Genomic DNA, 14212 nt, shown 5'->3' with positions numbered 1-14212 from the left:
CGTACCGTGCCCGTTCAGAGCAAACGATTAACTTTTCCCGATGCGGACACCTGACAACGGCGACATAATTCAAAGTCATCGAGCGACGTCTGTAGACTGAACAGTATCAGATAACGGACGTTTGGTTTGCACATTTTTGATGAGATTCTAACCGCTATAGTCTCGACTGTGTTAGGTGAATTAGTACGGCTGTGCGTTAAGTCGGTAAATTGAAATGATGTACAATATAGAGCAGGACAGATAGCGAATTTCGGTCTCAACTTTTACCCACACACTTCACTCGCCCACAATTTTCTTGGTATTTCTAATAATTTAACTGTCTCTGAATATTAGTGAATTTTCTGTGATCGTCTTACTGCGCATGCGCTTTATTGTTTATCTGGTGGTACCCGACGAAAGCGGATCTTTAAGGAACACAGAGATACTGCTCATGGAGGAACTTATCTCTGAAAATGTCTGAAATTTGTGTTTGTTCATCCCACACACGTCATTGTAAAGGCTTTACAGGGATTCCACCGAGATAGACTCCAAACTTCCCTGTTGCCATTGATATTTTGCGTCCAGTCATGATTTCTACCACGGTCCCTCTGGACCTTGCTGCGGATCCGTAGCCCTACCACCCCCTTAGCTGGTTATGTTGGGGGAGGGCCAACATAACCAGCAAAGGGAGTGGTAGGGCTACGGATCCGCAGCAACTCTGGACCGTGTTTCTACTTGCGCTCTCCTAGCTACAGTACAGTAGCTCGAGGTTTTGTCTGGGTATGTGGGTCGGACGGCAAAACCAGATATTGCCTGGTTTTACCGTCCGACCCACATACCCAGACAAAACCTCGAGCTACAGTACTGAAGCTATAGCGCCTCCTAGACTAAAATTTAAACTCTGAAAATTCTGTTGGGCAAACGACGTGACGGTTGACCCACCAACTCCTTCAACGAAACGCATGTATTTGATACGAGAATACTCCGTATAGTGGTGCCGGACAAAGACCGGTGATAGCGCGCTCCGTATATCAGGAAAAATGTTTATTCCTTGAATTGCTTACTTTACAAATTTAGTCTGCCGTCTAATAATCCCGTTGATTGGAGCACTTTTCCAGAACGCGTAAACGTTTCCCGAAAATGAATGGATTTCTGGGCAAGCTGTATAGTCATGCTGATTCTTTATCATGCATTCGCCGTAAATATACACTGCACTTTTCGCAAATTACGGACTTGCCAAACAAGTGTTACACACTTCAATACAGCTGATGTGGATAAAGTTTATGATATCTGCGCAATGCTCTGGACAAAGTTTACGATATCTGCGCAATTCTCGAAGGTCACCTTGACGTGTGCGCCACGCGGACTTTACACCAGTTCGTGGTACTAGTATACATGAAGCGTGCGTGGAAGTGTTTGTAATTTAAATCATGCAGCCTTCTTTGTCAATTGGGCTCAAGCAAGACTGATTCTTCCGCCAAATGTCTATGAGCTATGCATCATGGGATATATCCTGACATCAAAATTCAGGATAAGGCAAGTGACTCGTTTTACCACTAACTCTTTCGGTAATCATTCAATTGAAGTTAAAATAAACATTTAACTAAGAATATAAAAAAAAACCATTTCACGGAAACTCAGCGCAGACAATGCATCCTGTCTCAGTGAACCGTAAAAGAAAATATATGTCGACGTTCAATGATCGTGTCTGTGCAAAACACCGATAAACCTTTCTGACGAGGAATCTCTGTATAGCCCCGGCTCTAACATGCATTTTGGTCTAATGAGTGAATGTAGACCCATTTTGAGATCTGTAAAGAAGTTGCATTTTAGCCGTCCTGTTTGTTTTTATCGAAATCGAAAACCTATATTTTTGTTCATACAGATTCAAAAGACAGCCACTTTGAATATGAAACACCTGAAAATATAACGCAGTATACTGTTATCGTCTGAAAAAAAAGCAAGATGAAGGGGGGGGGGGAAGATTCCTTTCTGGTCACCGCTCGCGTCGTTTCAAAACCTGAGCGTCATGTCTTTTTTTGGGTGGTGGTGGTGGGGGGGTTACATACTCATTAGTATCGCTATCCTTGATATCCCTGTTTGCATGTCCAAAATGCTAAAAAGAAACTGGAATATTATGCAGCCAGTGATAAAAGACAATAACTGTTGTATCAATAGTGCCAAACCAGCATTGTTAGGAATAAAAAAAGGAAAGGAAAAAGAGAAGACCGCGTCGCCGCATCACTTTTGCTGAATGTTAAGGGCCAGAAAAACTGTTTTTGTTTGTTTTGGTTTTTTTGCCTTACTGACTTTGCGTTTTGATTTGAAAGTGATTAATGCATTGCTTGATTTGCATATGGGCTAATTGTTTAATCTGCTGTGTAATTAATTAGGATTTCGCCGCCTCATTTTTGCGAAATCGAATATTTTCCTTCACCACAGGTAAAATGGCAGCCATTTTCAATCCAAAATAAATTGACAAGTTCGAAATGTTAAGTGATTATGGAAAAAACGTGCACCTTGACTCCAATGGTTTGCATGTTTATTTTACTGAGAACCTTTGCAATTTTCTCGAGCAAAGTACTGAAGCTTTATGAATTTACCTTTTTTTCAACTTTCGACATTATTTTCACGATTTGACCTTTAAACTGACATTAGGCCATGAACGTGTAATGACACCGAATGAGTTGAGTTGCATTGTAAAAGTATTATCTATGGACCGAAACGGCATTTGAACAGGATAAATAACAAACGGGTGCCCGTACTAAATGCAAAATCGACGGGGTTCATGCGCGATGTGGTGCATATATAGGCATTTGAATTGTCGCAGAACAGCATGTCTTTGTCGATAGGAAAGCACGACGACGAACATCCACTATTTTGATGTTGTATTTTGATCTGTTTCAGTGTAACCGGCTCTTTTGAAAATGTCAGGGAAAAAATGACGTGAAAACTGTTGAATGTACTTGCTCATTCCGTCACAAATGAATATGCTTGTGATGCAGAACAAAAGGCGCCTACACAGGGTTACACAGTCCTGAGGCCTAGCATAATTCAATAAGGTCGTCTCGGTTCAAAAATATCACCCTTCGCTTCTCTTCGCTTTTATTGGATTATGACAAATATATCGCACAAGAAAACATGCTCATCGAGTTTTTTCATCAGTATTGGGACAGCTGCTGTCTGGGGTGGTGATAACAGCCCAAACTTTTGACGTGTTGCATCTGCTTGTCCACTTGTTCAACTCTCTGCCATAGGAATTTCAGCTTCCGTAGAATATTCCAGCGATTTCACTTCTTCTAATACTGACGCAGCCACTTTCTACTTCTCTTTTTAACTTGTGGTGTTGTGTGCTGGGCAGGTGAAATTTCAGACCACAACAAACGAAGATCGAAAAAGTCAATGAAGAAAGCCAGTAAGACCGTTCGAGAAACTCGGCTATCCATTGAGAGTGAATTTATGATTAGCGTCTTTCGGAGAAATTAATATCTCGGTCATGATACTCCGCTTTACAGCGAATTTGACGGCAGTTGAAACGAGTGGAGGCAGGGGGCTACCATGAACAGACACAACTTATCACAGAAATTTATTTTTTGTACAAATTATTTTTTTAAATCCTGTTTTCTGTGCATGTGCTATACTGCTGCTCACCCATTGTTGGATGGATATTTCTAGACCTGTTCATCTGTTATTGTTAAGTACATGTAGATTCGGTTTCGTGTTTTGGATTATTTGTATTTCCCTACATGGGGTCATATTTGTTCATTCCTTATCGGTAGATCCTTAGCATTAACTGCCTATTTTTTTTTAAAGCAGCGCTGATAAGTACTCTGAACGGAACTCCTAAATTGGTATGTGTGCTTTACCGGTTCGAAATTGCGTACATACATGGACTGTTGAAGGTCTCGGTTTCCAGGATCTCACTCATCAGTGTTTGTAGATCGGTCATATTTACATCGCAAATACCGCTGGATTCACGGAAACGAACATATTTAGATTAAATTTTTAATTTCGTCTCACCCCTGGAGGCGCCCTACTTTCTCCCCTGACCTACTTCGGCTGCAAAGAGAGTACGACTTAACGACCTTTCACGAAGTTATACCACGTGAGGGAAATACCTATTATATTTAGAAGAGGGTGGTCACAGTCCATAAAAATCTTCCAACTTCCATTACCTTCTGTGTTTAATTTTGTCTAAGTCAAGGCTTAACTATTTTGCCCGGCATATTTTAGTTTCAATTTGAGTCGTACTCGTACTCGACATTATACAGAAAATAGGACGTGATTGTGTCCCTCAGTTATATTGATTTTTCCAATCTGCCGTATTCACTTGTGATGTTCATTTTGAACAGAATTTGCTAGATATCTTAACTAACCAAGGTTATTTTGCACTTTTTTACAATTCAAAAAAGCCGTGCCAGACAATCACATTTCGTTTTGGTACATCGAGATATAATTAGGCTCAATCGTTGAGTTTCTTTCTTCTTCAGAAATTGATGTATGTTTGCTCACAGGGTAAAAAGAATATACCATTTGGAGCTGCTTGTCGTTTTTAACGCAACCAAGAGTATCTCGAAAAGTAAAAAAAAAAATATAACACCATGCAATGTTCACGTTTGCAAGTTTAATTTGTTTTTCCACCTACAAGTTGGCCCGTGTATCACGGACAAAGGTGAGGCATGCACTTCATCTAGAGGTCGATAAAAGTGGGAGCACATTCTGGTATTTCTGCAACAGCGCTATTTCGCTTTCTTAAACGTTTGAGTTATAGCGAAAACAAGTGATATCCCCATAATACCTTGCCCTTGGACAATTAGAGCTAGGTTTGGTCTTTCAGGATTTTTCTCTCACTAGATCTGAGACTCGGCGTCAGATCTAGCGGAATTTACATACAGAGACGGCGGATAAATAATCATAATGGCTGCCGTAAAAACATTGCAATGTTTCGAGTTCCTCTTCGTTCACAGACGCCGGTTTCTCTACTTGTCATTTTGGCATTCAGGGTTCACATCTCCCGTTTTGGCTGTCCCCGAACTGTAAGGCTGTAATTCCCGATTTCGACCCAGACATAATAAACAGATCTGATGATATAACGTTTCCAAGAATATCAGTGTATAAAGCGTTGGTCGTTGGGTGCAACGCAAATAGTTCTTCTGTGTTCAATAAGTTGGCTTTCAGCGTCCCTGGACGTCGATACGCAAAGACAGATTCCGTGAATTCCATCGTAACACGAATTCCTTTGTGTGCTCTGGTTGAACAAGAATCGACGAGTACCTACATTTCAACGGAGTTCCAATGCAGCGCGCCCTAGAAATTGAAATGAAAGGGGCAACGGTATACATAAAAAACAAAGCAAACCCAAACCCATAACGTTGACGGCGCTATAAGCAGATTTTCGGTGACGCCTCAAAGCTGATGAGCAGCGTCTCGGAAGCTGATGTCCCATTGGGTGGCTGAATCTTACAGTTATAATTCAATATTACAAAAAAAGATTTCCTAAGTTGCTGTGAATAGTGACAATCGACCAATCAGAAATAATCTTCCGAGCACGCTGCACATTAGCAGGGAAAGTTCCTCCCTTATACTGCGATTTCCCTTTCCCGTTTTCACTTTATTTTTTTTCTGCGAAATGGCTGTACAGAGTGAAACAGAAATCTCCCTTTTCACGAAAGGGCTACTCCAAGTACGCTGCGTTGAATTGACAAAGTGCATGGCAACCCATCTATAGACAATGTGAGTCAAGCGCAGGGCGGCGAGAACTGCATGGCCAAGCTGTATTATTTACTCACTGCAAGCCCGTTTGAGCGTAGTGTAGACTTCATGCGAAATCATACTAGACTGGTCGAATGGTCAAGAGTTCTATGAGTATTAAATATTCATATCATTCAATAACGTTATACGACCAGACCTTCAAAAACACACAGTCATGACAATGCTTCTAATTTTCACCAGCACGAATTCATCAGTTCAATTTTTTGCACTTTTCTTGTGGTACATACGTATGTTACTGCATTTATTCAATTTGAATCATAGAGTCAACACCAACTATCCTGCTCTCATTTTTGTGTAGATTAGACGGGCAAGGCTGACGGCGGTTGCGTCCATATAGAATGTCGAACACACGCTCCGAAGCAAGATTGACCCAGGCCGCTATACTTCAGTATGGATCTTGTTCAGTACAATTGTGTGCTTTAGCACAAACGGCTACTGCGGCTAGTGACACAGGGGCTCTCAGAAAGGTGCGGTGATCATTTTATATAGGTTACGGAGATGTGGCATCGATATGTGACACGCCTGTTTCTCAGGTTTTGAGCCAGTTTGAGCAACAACCTTCGCTACAGGCGCGTGGCAACTTAGCATTTTAGTGGCTTTGCCGCATTGCACCACTCATCACTTGTGGCCAATCTTCACGGGAGTTGCATACTTGGTTTAATCATTCTGAACACGTGGTATTACAGTAGTAGTTCAAGATGACTATTGTGAATTTCTATTTGTTTCTTGGACCTCGTAAATTATTTGTCTTGAATGATACTTATTATACTGGGCCTGTTTTGAAGTCATGTTACCCGGGACTTGAATACGATATGGTGTTGCAATCTTACAGATTTATGACATTTCAAGTCGGCTGACTGATAATTAACCTGTTTGCGATAAGAGGCACATTATCTATCCATCTGACAGGTGTGTGACGTACAGCAGAACACGCACCGGCACGTACTCACGGACGTGCCAGCTGCATGTAGGGGGCTACGCCATCGGCTACTCAAGGATTGTGTCATTTCGTACAGATGGTAGAGACTTGTCCATTGCCGTGTCTCTTTGCAAAGCGACGCATTTCTACATCACTGGAAAATACGCACTTCAGGGTATACTTCATAAAGAAAGCCTAGCGTCAACTTTCTACTCCAGAAGCAATAAACACGATTGGAACTAATTTTGGATTATTGGATCTTCAGATTTTCAAATTTCTCAAAAAATGTCAGGTGCCCTACAGCTAAATGTTGCAATATCACAAATTACTCATAAAAACAAGTGTATAACTTTAAAAAAAAAGCAGATGGGCTTACATTTGCGGATCAAAACGACATAACTTCACTATCCCAAATTAGTTCCAATCGTGCTAATATATTTTTCTTTGTTCCGATCATGATAAAATGTCACACGGATAAATCTAGTCTTCATTTCAAACGGACAGACGAGAACGTCCATTGTCCTGCTACCTGAAGCAACGACCCCGATAGAGGCAGTTCCCGAGACAAGGAGACAGGCCGTGACGCGTTGCCCCAGCGTTGAGCGATATATGCTGAACGCTTTGTCGCTTGATGGCGCCCTTTGAAGTTTCCGTGACGACTATCGACTGTCTCCTGGACTTAATTTTCACATAACGATGAACACCAGTAGTCGTCTGAGGTTGGACTAATTTATACCTCTCTGGAGATTGAGCCACATAACAGATAAACACCAGTAGTCGTCTGAGGTTGGACTAATTTATTCCTCTCTGGAGATTGAGCCTGGCCACGGGCTCAAGGTATGTTGAGTGCGCATTCATCACGTTAATAATCCTCTATACCACACACATCATGACATGGACTCTCAATGGCTTGAACCCAGCCAAATAGTTCACAAAGATCCTGCAGCAGATGATGAAAGACTGTTCAAACTGGGAATATGGTTTTCACACATTGAAAGACCTCATTTTCAGCTTTAATAATTCATTTCAACAAAACAAAAATATACATAATCCAATACAAAGTTGGTGTTTACATGTATACACCGAACGTGCCGGATGAAACTTTAGTCATGTAACTATAATAAGGTAACCGGACTTGTCCAGTTAATAAAAAAGGTGGCGGATTCGGGAGTAAAGTTACTTGGTACAATGTCATTAGTGCAAGTGCATTGGCATAATTTGAAGAAAATGGACTGTACCTACGTGCACAGGTTCCAGAAAAAGTAAGATAAATAAATAAATGATAAGATAAATGAAAATAAATAAAGATTACAGTAAGAACTCCAGCACTATGATGCTGAGTCATTAATTGTCCTTTCATGACCAATCTAATAAATAGTTGATTTTGCTGACAAAAACGTCGCCCAATCTGATTGGGGGGGGGGGGGGCATGAAGAAAGGAAATCTTTCACCATATGTACCAGTGAGTGACACTTTCTTTATACTTGTATGTTTGTTGTCTAAAAAAAATCCCCGCATGCACATGCACAGCATGCAGCGCTGATGCGCACTGCATGCCACTCACTTTCCGCTGGTTGGGCTTATGACGCTTGTCAATCATCTTCGGCTGCTGTCTGTGATTGGACAGAGTCTGAAAGTGGCGCAGTGATTGGAAAACAAGTTGGTCAATTTCTATTCAATCTCCATGGTTACGTCGATTGTTTACAACGCGACCAGTTAGTTATCATCACCTAGGCTCATGCGGAGGGCTACTAGTAGGCAAGCCTAGTCGGCACTCCGAAATAGCACGGAGAGTATTAGTAAGATAAAGTAGAGTAAAGATTACTTTTGATAACATTTTTAGCATTGCATGCGGTTTCGAATGTGATAAGAAAAACTTACAAAACATGGAATAAATTATGTATAAGTGAATATGCATATGCATAACGGTAGTTCTCTTTTTGGAGGATGTGTTGGCCCTGAAAAGGGCCGTTTGGTATGTGAAGTAAAGTAGTTACTTCTTGGCCTTCTTGGCACCTGCTTTCTTTGCAGGCTTCTTTGCTTTCTTTGCAGGTTTCTTGGCCGCCGCCTTCTTCTTCGGTTTGGCTGCTGCCTTCTTCTTTGGAGACTTTTTGGCTGCCTTCTTTGTGGTCTTCTTCTTCGCAGTTTTTGCCTTTGGCTTCTTGGGAGCCTTAGCCTTCTTGGCGGGCTTCTTCTTCTTGGGCGCCTTCTTCTTGACGACCTTCTTCTTTTTCGGCTTGGCAGCTGCTGGTGGCTTGCCGACCCGGAATCGGCCCGTTGCACCCACTGAAGTGTCGCCTTTAGGTCTGACAAGCACACCTGAAGCGAGGCCGGTCTTGACAGCTCGTCGTAAAGATGAGTTGAGATGGCTAGCTTGAACGGTTGGGTAATTAGCCTTGATGTAGTTGCGGATACCTTGTAGTGAACTACCTTTGGCATCCTTCAGAGCCTTGATCGCCGCCACGACCATGTCTATGGTCTTGGGATGAGTTGGTTTTGCTCTGGCCTTGGTAGCCTTCTTCTTCTTGGGTGAAGCGGCAGACATCGTGAGAGAATTATCAACGCTACTTGTAGAGTTTCGAACTGGACGCAAATATACAGATTGAACTTCGCGGGAAGCTGTCTGCTATATTTATTGATTCATTGCGAACCTCCAAGAAAACACCCGGGCGACCCCCATTCACAGCTACCGACATGGCTGCCATACATGTTGTTTGTGTTAGTTTGTCTTAATCTCGTAATTTTTTGTATATTTTGTAACGGTTCTCCGCTATTCAAGTACCGTGCAAGGCTTTTTGGATATCCTAGCTCTAATTTGATGACTGCACATTCCAATTTACGGGTAGGTGTGAAACTAAATTTACGGTGAAAATGTTGTGAAGCATGTGTGAAAATGCATATTGATGTTTGACGATCGTGAATGTCTTGCATAATCACATTTTCAGAACGTATATAAGCCAGATATGCAGTTTTGATCTTCGATTTAGTGAAGACAGAAAATTTTCCGGGTTTTAAAGACGTGAAGTGGCGAAATTTGACGTACAACTTCAGTTACTAGAACATGTTGCTCGCCATCTTGCCCGCTGTTCTGTGAGATGTCGTCGCTGTCTTATCTGAAACACACAAACTCGATTAGCAGCGGTTTCGATGACCCTTTGCCAGCGTAAACCCTGAAAATGTAAATGGGAGTAAACTTGTAAGAGGGACAAGCAAACCCTTTTACCAAACCGCGAAACCGTTGTGTTACCCCTTTATTTCAAAACGCAAAACTGGCGAAGCAATCGGGCGTACTGTTCGCAACTTGTCTGCGTGCAGGAAACACAAACACATCTGGAATGGACGTTCGTTCCTGCAATGATTTTCGCTCTCTAGTTTTCACGTCGTTCGCACTTTTCCATACCAGTGTGAAGACATTACTTGGAGCCAGTCTTTAAGGAATGGAGAAATGTTTTATTTTAGTCCGTAATGTCTTTCATGTAAGTTGCCATTGACGATGCTGTATTTGGAGTCAATCATATTTGTGTGCATGCACTGTCAGATCTTGGCAAATTGCTGAATCGGACATACTGTACTTGCAACAAAATGCCACCCCCAAAAAACACAAACGTTTATTGTAATTCAACCTATCTAACAATGAAGTTATTAAAACCATAGATCCTCGAGAATTGTTTCTCTCGAGGCATTCTTCCAAACCCATTCGAACCACGGGATTTGAACTCCATGTGTTTAGCTTTGGGAGAGTGCCTTTGCCAAGTTTCAATATTTCGCCAGCAGCAACAGTGTGGGCAATAATATTGACCTGTAAATATCATAAGGAAGCCACTGTTAGACAAATGTGATATATAATTTCATACAGAAGAAGACATAATGAAAAGACAAGGCTCAAAATACCTGGGTGGTCGTTGTGATATTTAGAAATGTCCATGTTTATACCTAAAAGGTGCAGGTAGATTGCTAAACTGGTGTGCACACAGGTACTGCATATGCTGAAAATAATACAGCACATATTCGGATCTTCACTCAGTAAACAGACCATGCATCATGCTATTGGTCAGTTTGACCAGCAAAATTTTCACAATTTTGATATTATGTTGAAAATTAAGTTTTACCCACAACATGAAGTTTTGTTTGCCAAATGCGCAAGGCGGATAAGCTACCATGGCCATGAGACCAATTAAAGTTTGACACTAAGATAGTACTGATAAAAAACACATAGGAGGCACAAACATTGCCGTGTGTTCCAGGAATGCAATGAAGGAACTTGGCTAGGATAATGGGAGGGTGACTTGGAATATATATCATTTATGAAGAATAACTGAGTCACTGTACACATACAGGGAAGATGGGGATGTTGACACAAAACCTAACATGCACAGTGCACATGTTGGCAAAAAATTATTTCAATCGGGATAAGGTGTTTTTGGATTTTAATAAGTCCTAGAACTGCAGGTATTGAAATACCAATGGTAGCTACAGATATTTTATAACTGATGCAAATACCCGTATTGATTACGATTTCACAAGCAACTTTTCCAACAATTACTATGGCAATGTTTAACTTTTACAAAGTGAAACAGGGGTGAAGGGGTCAAAGGTCATTGTCGTATCTACCTCATATCTATATCATACATGTATAAAGGTAAATGTTGAAACATTGTTTCACTTTGACACCCAGTACAGATTGATAAATCAAAGGGAGGGACTTTTGAGATGTTTCACTCACAGTTCAAGGCAAAGTACCCAATTGTTGACAGAACAACTTCCAAATAAGTCCAGAGCAACACTGATTAAACCTGTGTAGCTAGTGCCAGTGTCCCCTGAAAAACTTTGTTGGTGTCTCTGTTCTGTATTATCATTTAAATAATGTACGAGCTCGTGGAAAAAATCATGTAATGTCTTGAATTAGTTTGCTGACAAAATCTTTTTTTTTAACCACCGACACAGAAAGCTTGTTTGAAGGATATGTAATGTGTGTATGGTTATGATGTGTAATTGAATAGAGCAGCAATACATACAGCCATAATGTGTGTTGAATCTAAATATTGCTTTTTCCGTAGAAAAGGAAAACAATACAATAATTCACTTAAAAAATTATTGCATCACTAGATAGAAATATGGATCCTGTCATAACAGATATATGTCTAATACTTGATTCATGTTATTCTCAGACAGATTCTTTGGATTGATGTGGATCAGAAATTGTGAAAATACAGATGATATTGAGAATGGCTAAGTCTCTGACAATGATGAAAACCTGTTCATCAAGGTGTCTGCTGAAGCATTTCGGGTCACTGCCTTGTAAACTCAAACCCAGACAATTCCCTAGCAGATCAGCGATTGGACCATGGATGCTAAGTTCAAGGCATCTGTCTGGTAATGAACCGGCAAAAAATGAGAGGAGTGGAGGATTCCGCATGAGCCTTGATGTCGATTACATCCAGCAGCACGTACTAGAACTCAGGAAGTACAACCGGAAGGGGGATGGAAATTTGCAAGAAGTTGAAACTCTGCTGAGGAGGTTCAACTCCGCTTCCAACTCGGAGAAGGAGCGCCTTGCCCTTGAGTTGTCAAACGCGGCGTTGTTACTGCCGAATAAAATGAATCCAGCTGTACCAATCGGAGATGAAAGTCAAGCTAATGTTGTTGGTTACATCGGGGAAAAGAGAGACTTTGATTTTGAGCCCAAAGATCATGTAGCAATCGGAGAAGATGTCGGTATTATGCGTGTGAGAAATCTGGGTCACTTCACAGGTCATAGGTCATACTATTTGATCGGTGAAGGGGCTGAACTTGAACAAGCTTTAATCAGGTATACATTGGATAGACTTCTGAAAAAAGGATTTCGGTGCATTTCTGTCCCAGACATTGTCAACTCGTTTGTCTTTGAAGGTTGCGGAATGCAAACTTCCGGAGTTCGGACTCAGGTCTACCACTTAGACCCTAGACGACACGTTGACCTGTGTTTGGCTGGAACGTCAGAGGTGTCTGTCGCCGGCTACTACATGAACCAAACCCTTCAGGCAAAAGACTTGCCCCAGAGGTTGACAGCCATCAGTCGGTGCTACAGGGCGGAGACAGCACATACAGCGGAGGCCAAGGGGATATACCGCGTGCATCAGTTTACGAAAGTTGAAATGTTCGCTGTCGCATCAGATGAGGAACAGAGTGATCAGCTACATCACGACTTTCTGGCGATAGAGAAAGAGCTATTTTCAGAGCTTGGCTTGCACTTCAGAATCTTAGACATGCCTTCAGAGGAACTCGGTGCACCAGCTTACCGCAAGTACGACATCGAAGCATGGATGCCGGGAAGAAGCACCTATGGGGAAATTTCCAGTACTTCCAATTGTACGGACTACCAGAGCAGGAGGTTGAATATCAAATATCTTGATGACTCCAGTAGGACGCACTTTATTCATACGGTTAATGGAACAGCCTGTGCTGTTCCGAGAATGATAATTGCTATCCTAGAGACATATCAACAAGAAGACGGCAGTGTTGCAATTCCGGATGCATTACAGGCGTATATGAAGGGACGGAAAGTTATCTGTAAAACAGGAAGGAAACCCATGCATTTTTGCCGGTTTTAAGTTATAACCAATGATGTGTCCAATTGCATCCAAATGTGTAGAAGTAAATGCCATGGCGTTTTCAACTTCGTTACTCTCCATATGATATGTAGAGTTCATGGAGGTATCACTTAAGAACATTCAGGTTGTTTCATTTCACAGGTATTTAACATAGCAAAGCATTAGATGCATGTGGCATTGCATATGAAATCAACTCATGACAGCCAATAACATAGAACCTGGAACAATCAAGCCTACAGGGTCCACCTACAGCCCAATGATTTGTATTACTAGTTCACCAGGCCTACTATTCTTGATGAACATTGTATTACACATCAGCGGATAATCAGTGATTTGTTTTGTTGATTGCAGTGCACCAGTCATTCGGAGTTGATTTTACAGGTGTACTGGATAAATAAATCATGTAAATTGCCAGATCTTTGAAAAAGCTTTAATTATTCAAATGAGAAAGGAAAATAATTAGTAGTAATTATCTCAAAAGCTTTTTGTAAATGTCATCGCTAACCCGCGACAAACCAAAGTTTGATACAACCCTATTGTTTTACTATTGTAATGTCAGACCCGTTTCCTCTCTATCACAGCGGATGACGTGAAAAGGTGAATAAAGTTGACAGCATGTTAATAATAAACTGTCTTACCTCCATTTGCCCATATATAGATAGGATTGGCCCATTGAAAACAAGGAATATACCAAGGTGTGGTTGTGAAAGGGTTAACCCCTGTAACTGCTATGGTTTGACCCATCTCCATTATTACCAATGGTGCTCAGGCCTGTTTACAGGGGTGAACAGGTTTAAAAACTGCAACTTTATCAATAGAAATATCAGGGTGTGTATAAACTCAGAGTAGGCTCTGGTTTTGCAGTCCATGGTTAGAAATGTTTATTTTGGAAATATTTTCATGATCATGTGTAAATTTCTTCAATAATATTAAAAAAATTTCTTTCAACTAA

At 41.2% G+C, this 14212-nt stretch overlaps 2 protein-coding genes across 7 annotated transcripts in view; one reads left to right on the top strand and one right to left on the bottom strand.

Moving 5' to 3' along the window:
• The window catches only part of LOC139151622 (serine--tRNA ligase, mitochondrial-like), a 42988-nt gene extending 28776 nt beyond the window's left edge, over positions 1-14212 (top strand). For 2 of the 6 annotated variants that reach the window (XM_070724541.1, XM_070724542.1), the window contains one exon: positions 11843-14212. In XM_070724541.1, coding sequence (XP_070580642.1) covers positions 11884-13260 — 1377 coding nt within the window. In that variant the 5' untranslated portion in view covers positions 11843-11883 and the 3' untranslated portion in view covers positions 13261-14212. Of the gene's footprint in view, positions 1-6047; positions 6219-9347; positions 9513-11838 lie in introns of those variants that run through there. The other 4 variants (XM_070724543.1, XM_070724540.1, XM_070724545.1 and 1 more) reach the window with 4 other exon arrangements.
• Positions 7850-9281, bottom strand: LOC139151624 (sperm-specific H1/protamine-like protein type 2). Its single transcript, XM_070724547.1, has one exon. It carries the CDS (start codon positions 9213-9215, stop codon positions 8664-8666), a length of 552 nt encoding a protein of 183 aa, XP_070580648.1. The 5' UTR covers positions 9216-9281; the 3' UTR covers positions 7850-8663.

The sequence above is a fragment of the Ptychodera flava genome, chromosome 15 (assembly GCF_041260155.1).
Source record: "Ptychodera flava strain L36383 chromosome 15, AS_Pfla_20210202, whole genome shotgun sequence".
NCBI lineage: Eukaryota > Metazoa > Hemichordata > Enteropneusta > Ptychoderidae > Ptychodera > Ptychodera flava.
Note: the sequence above shows the minus strand (reverse complement) of the source record. Positions and strands in the feature narration are given on the sequence as shown.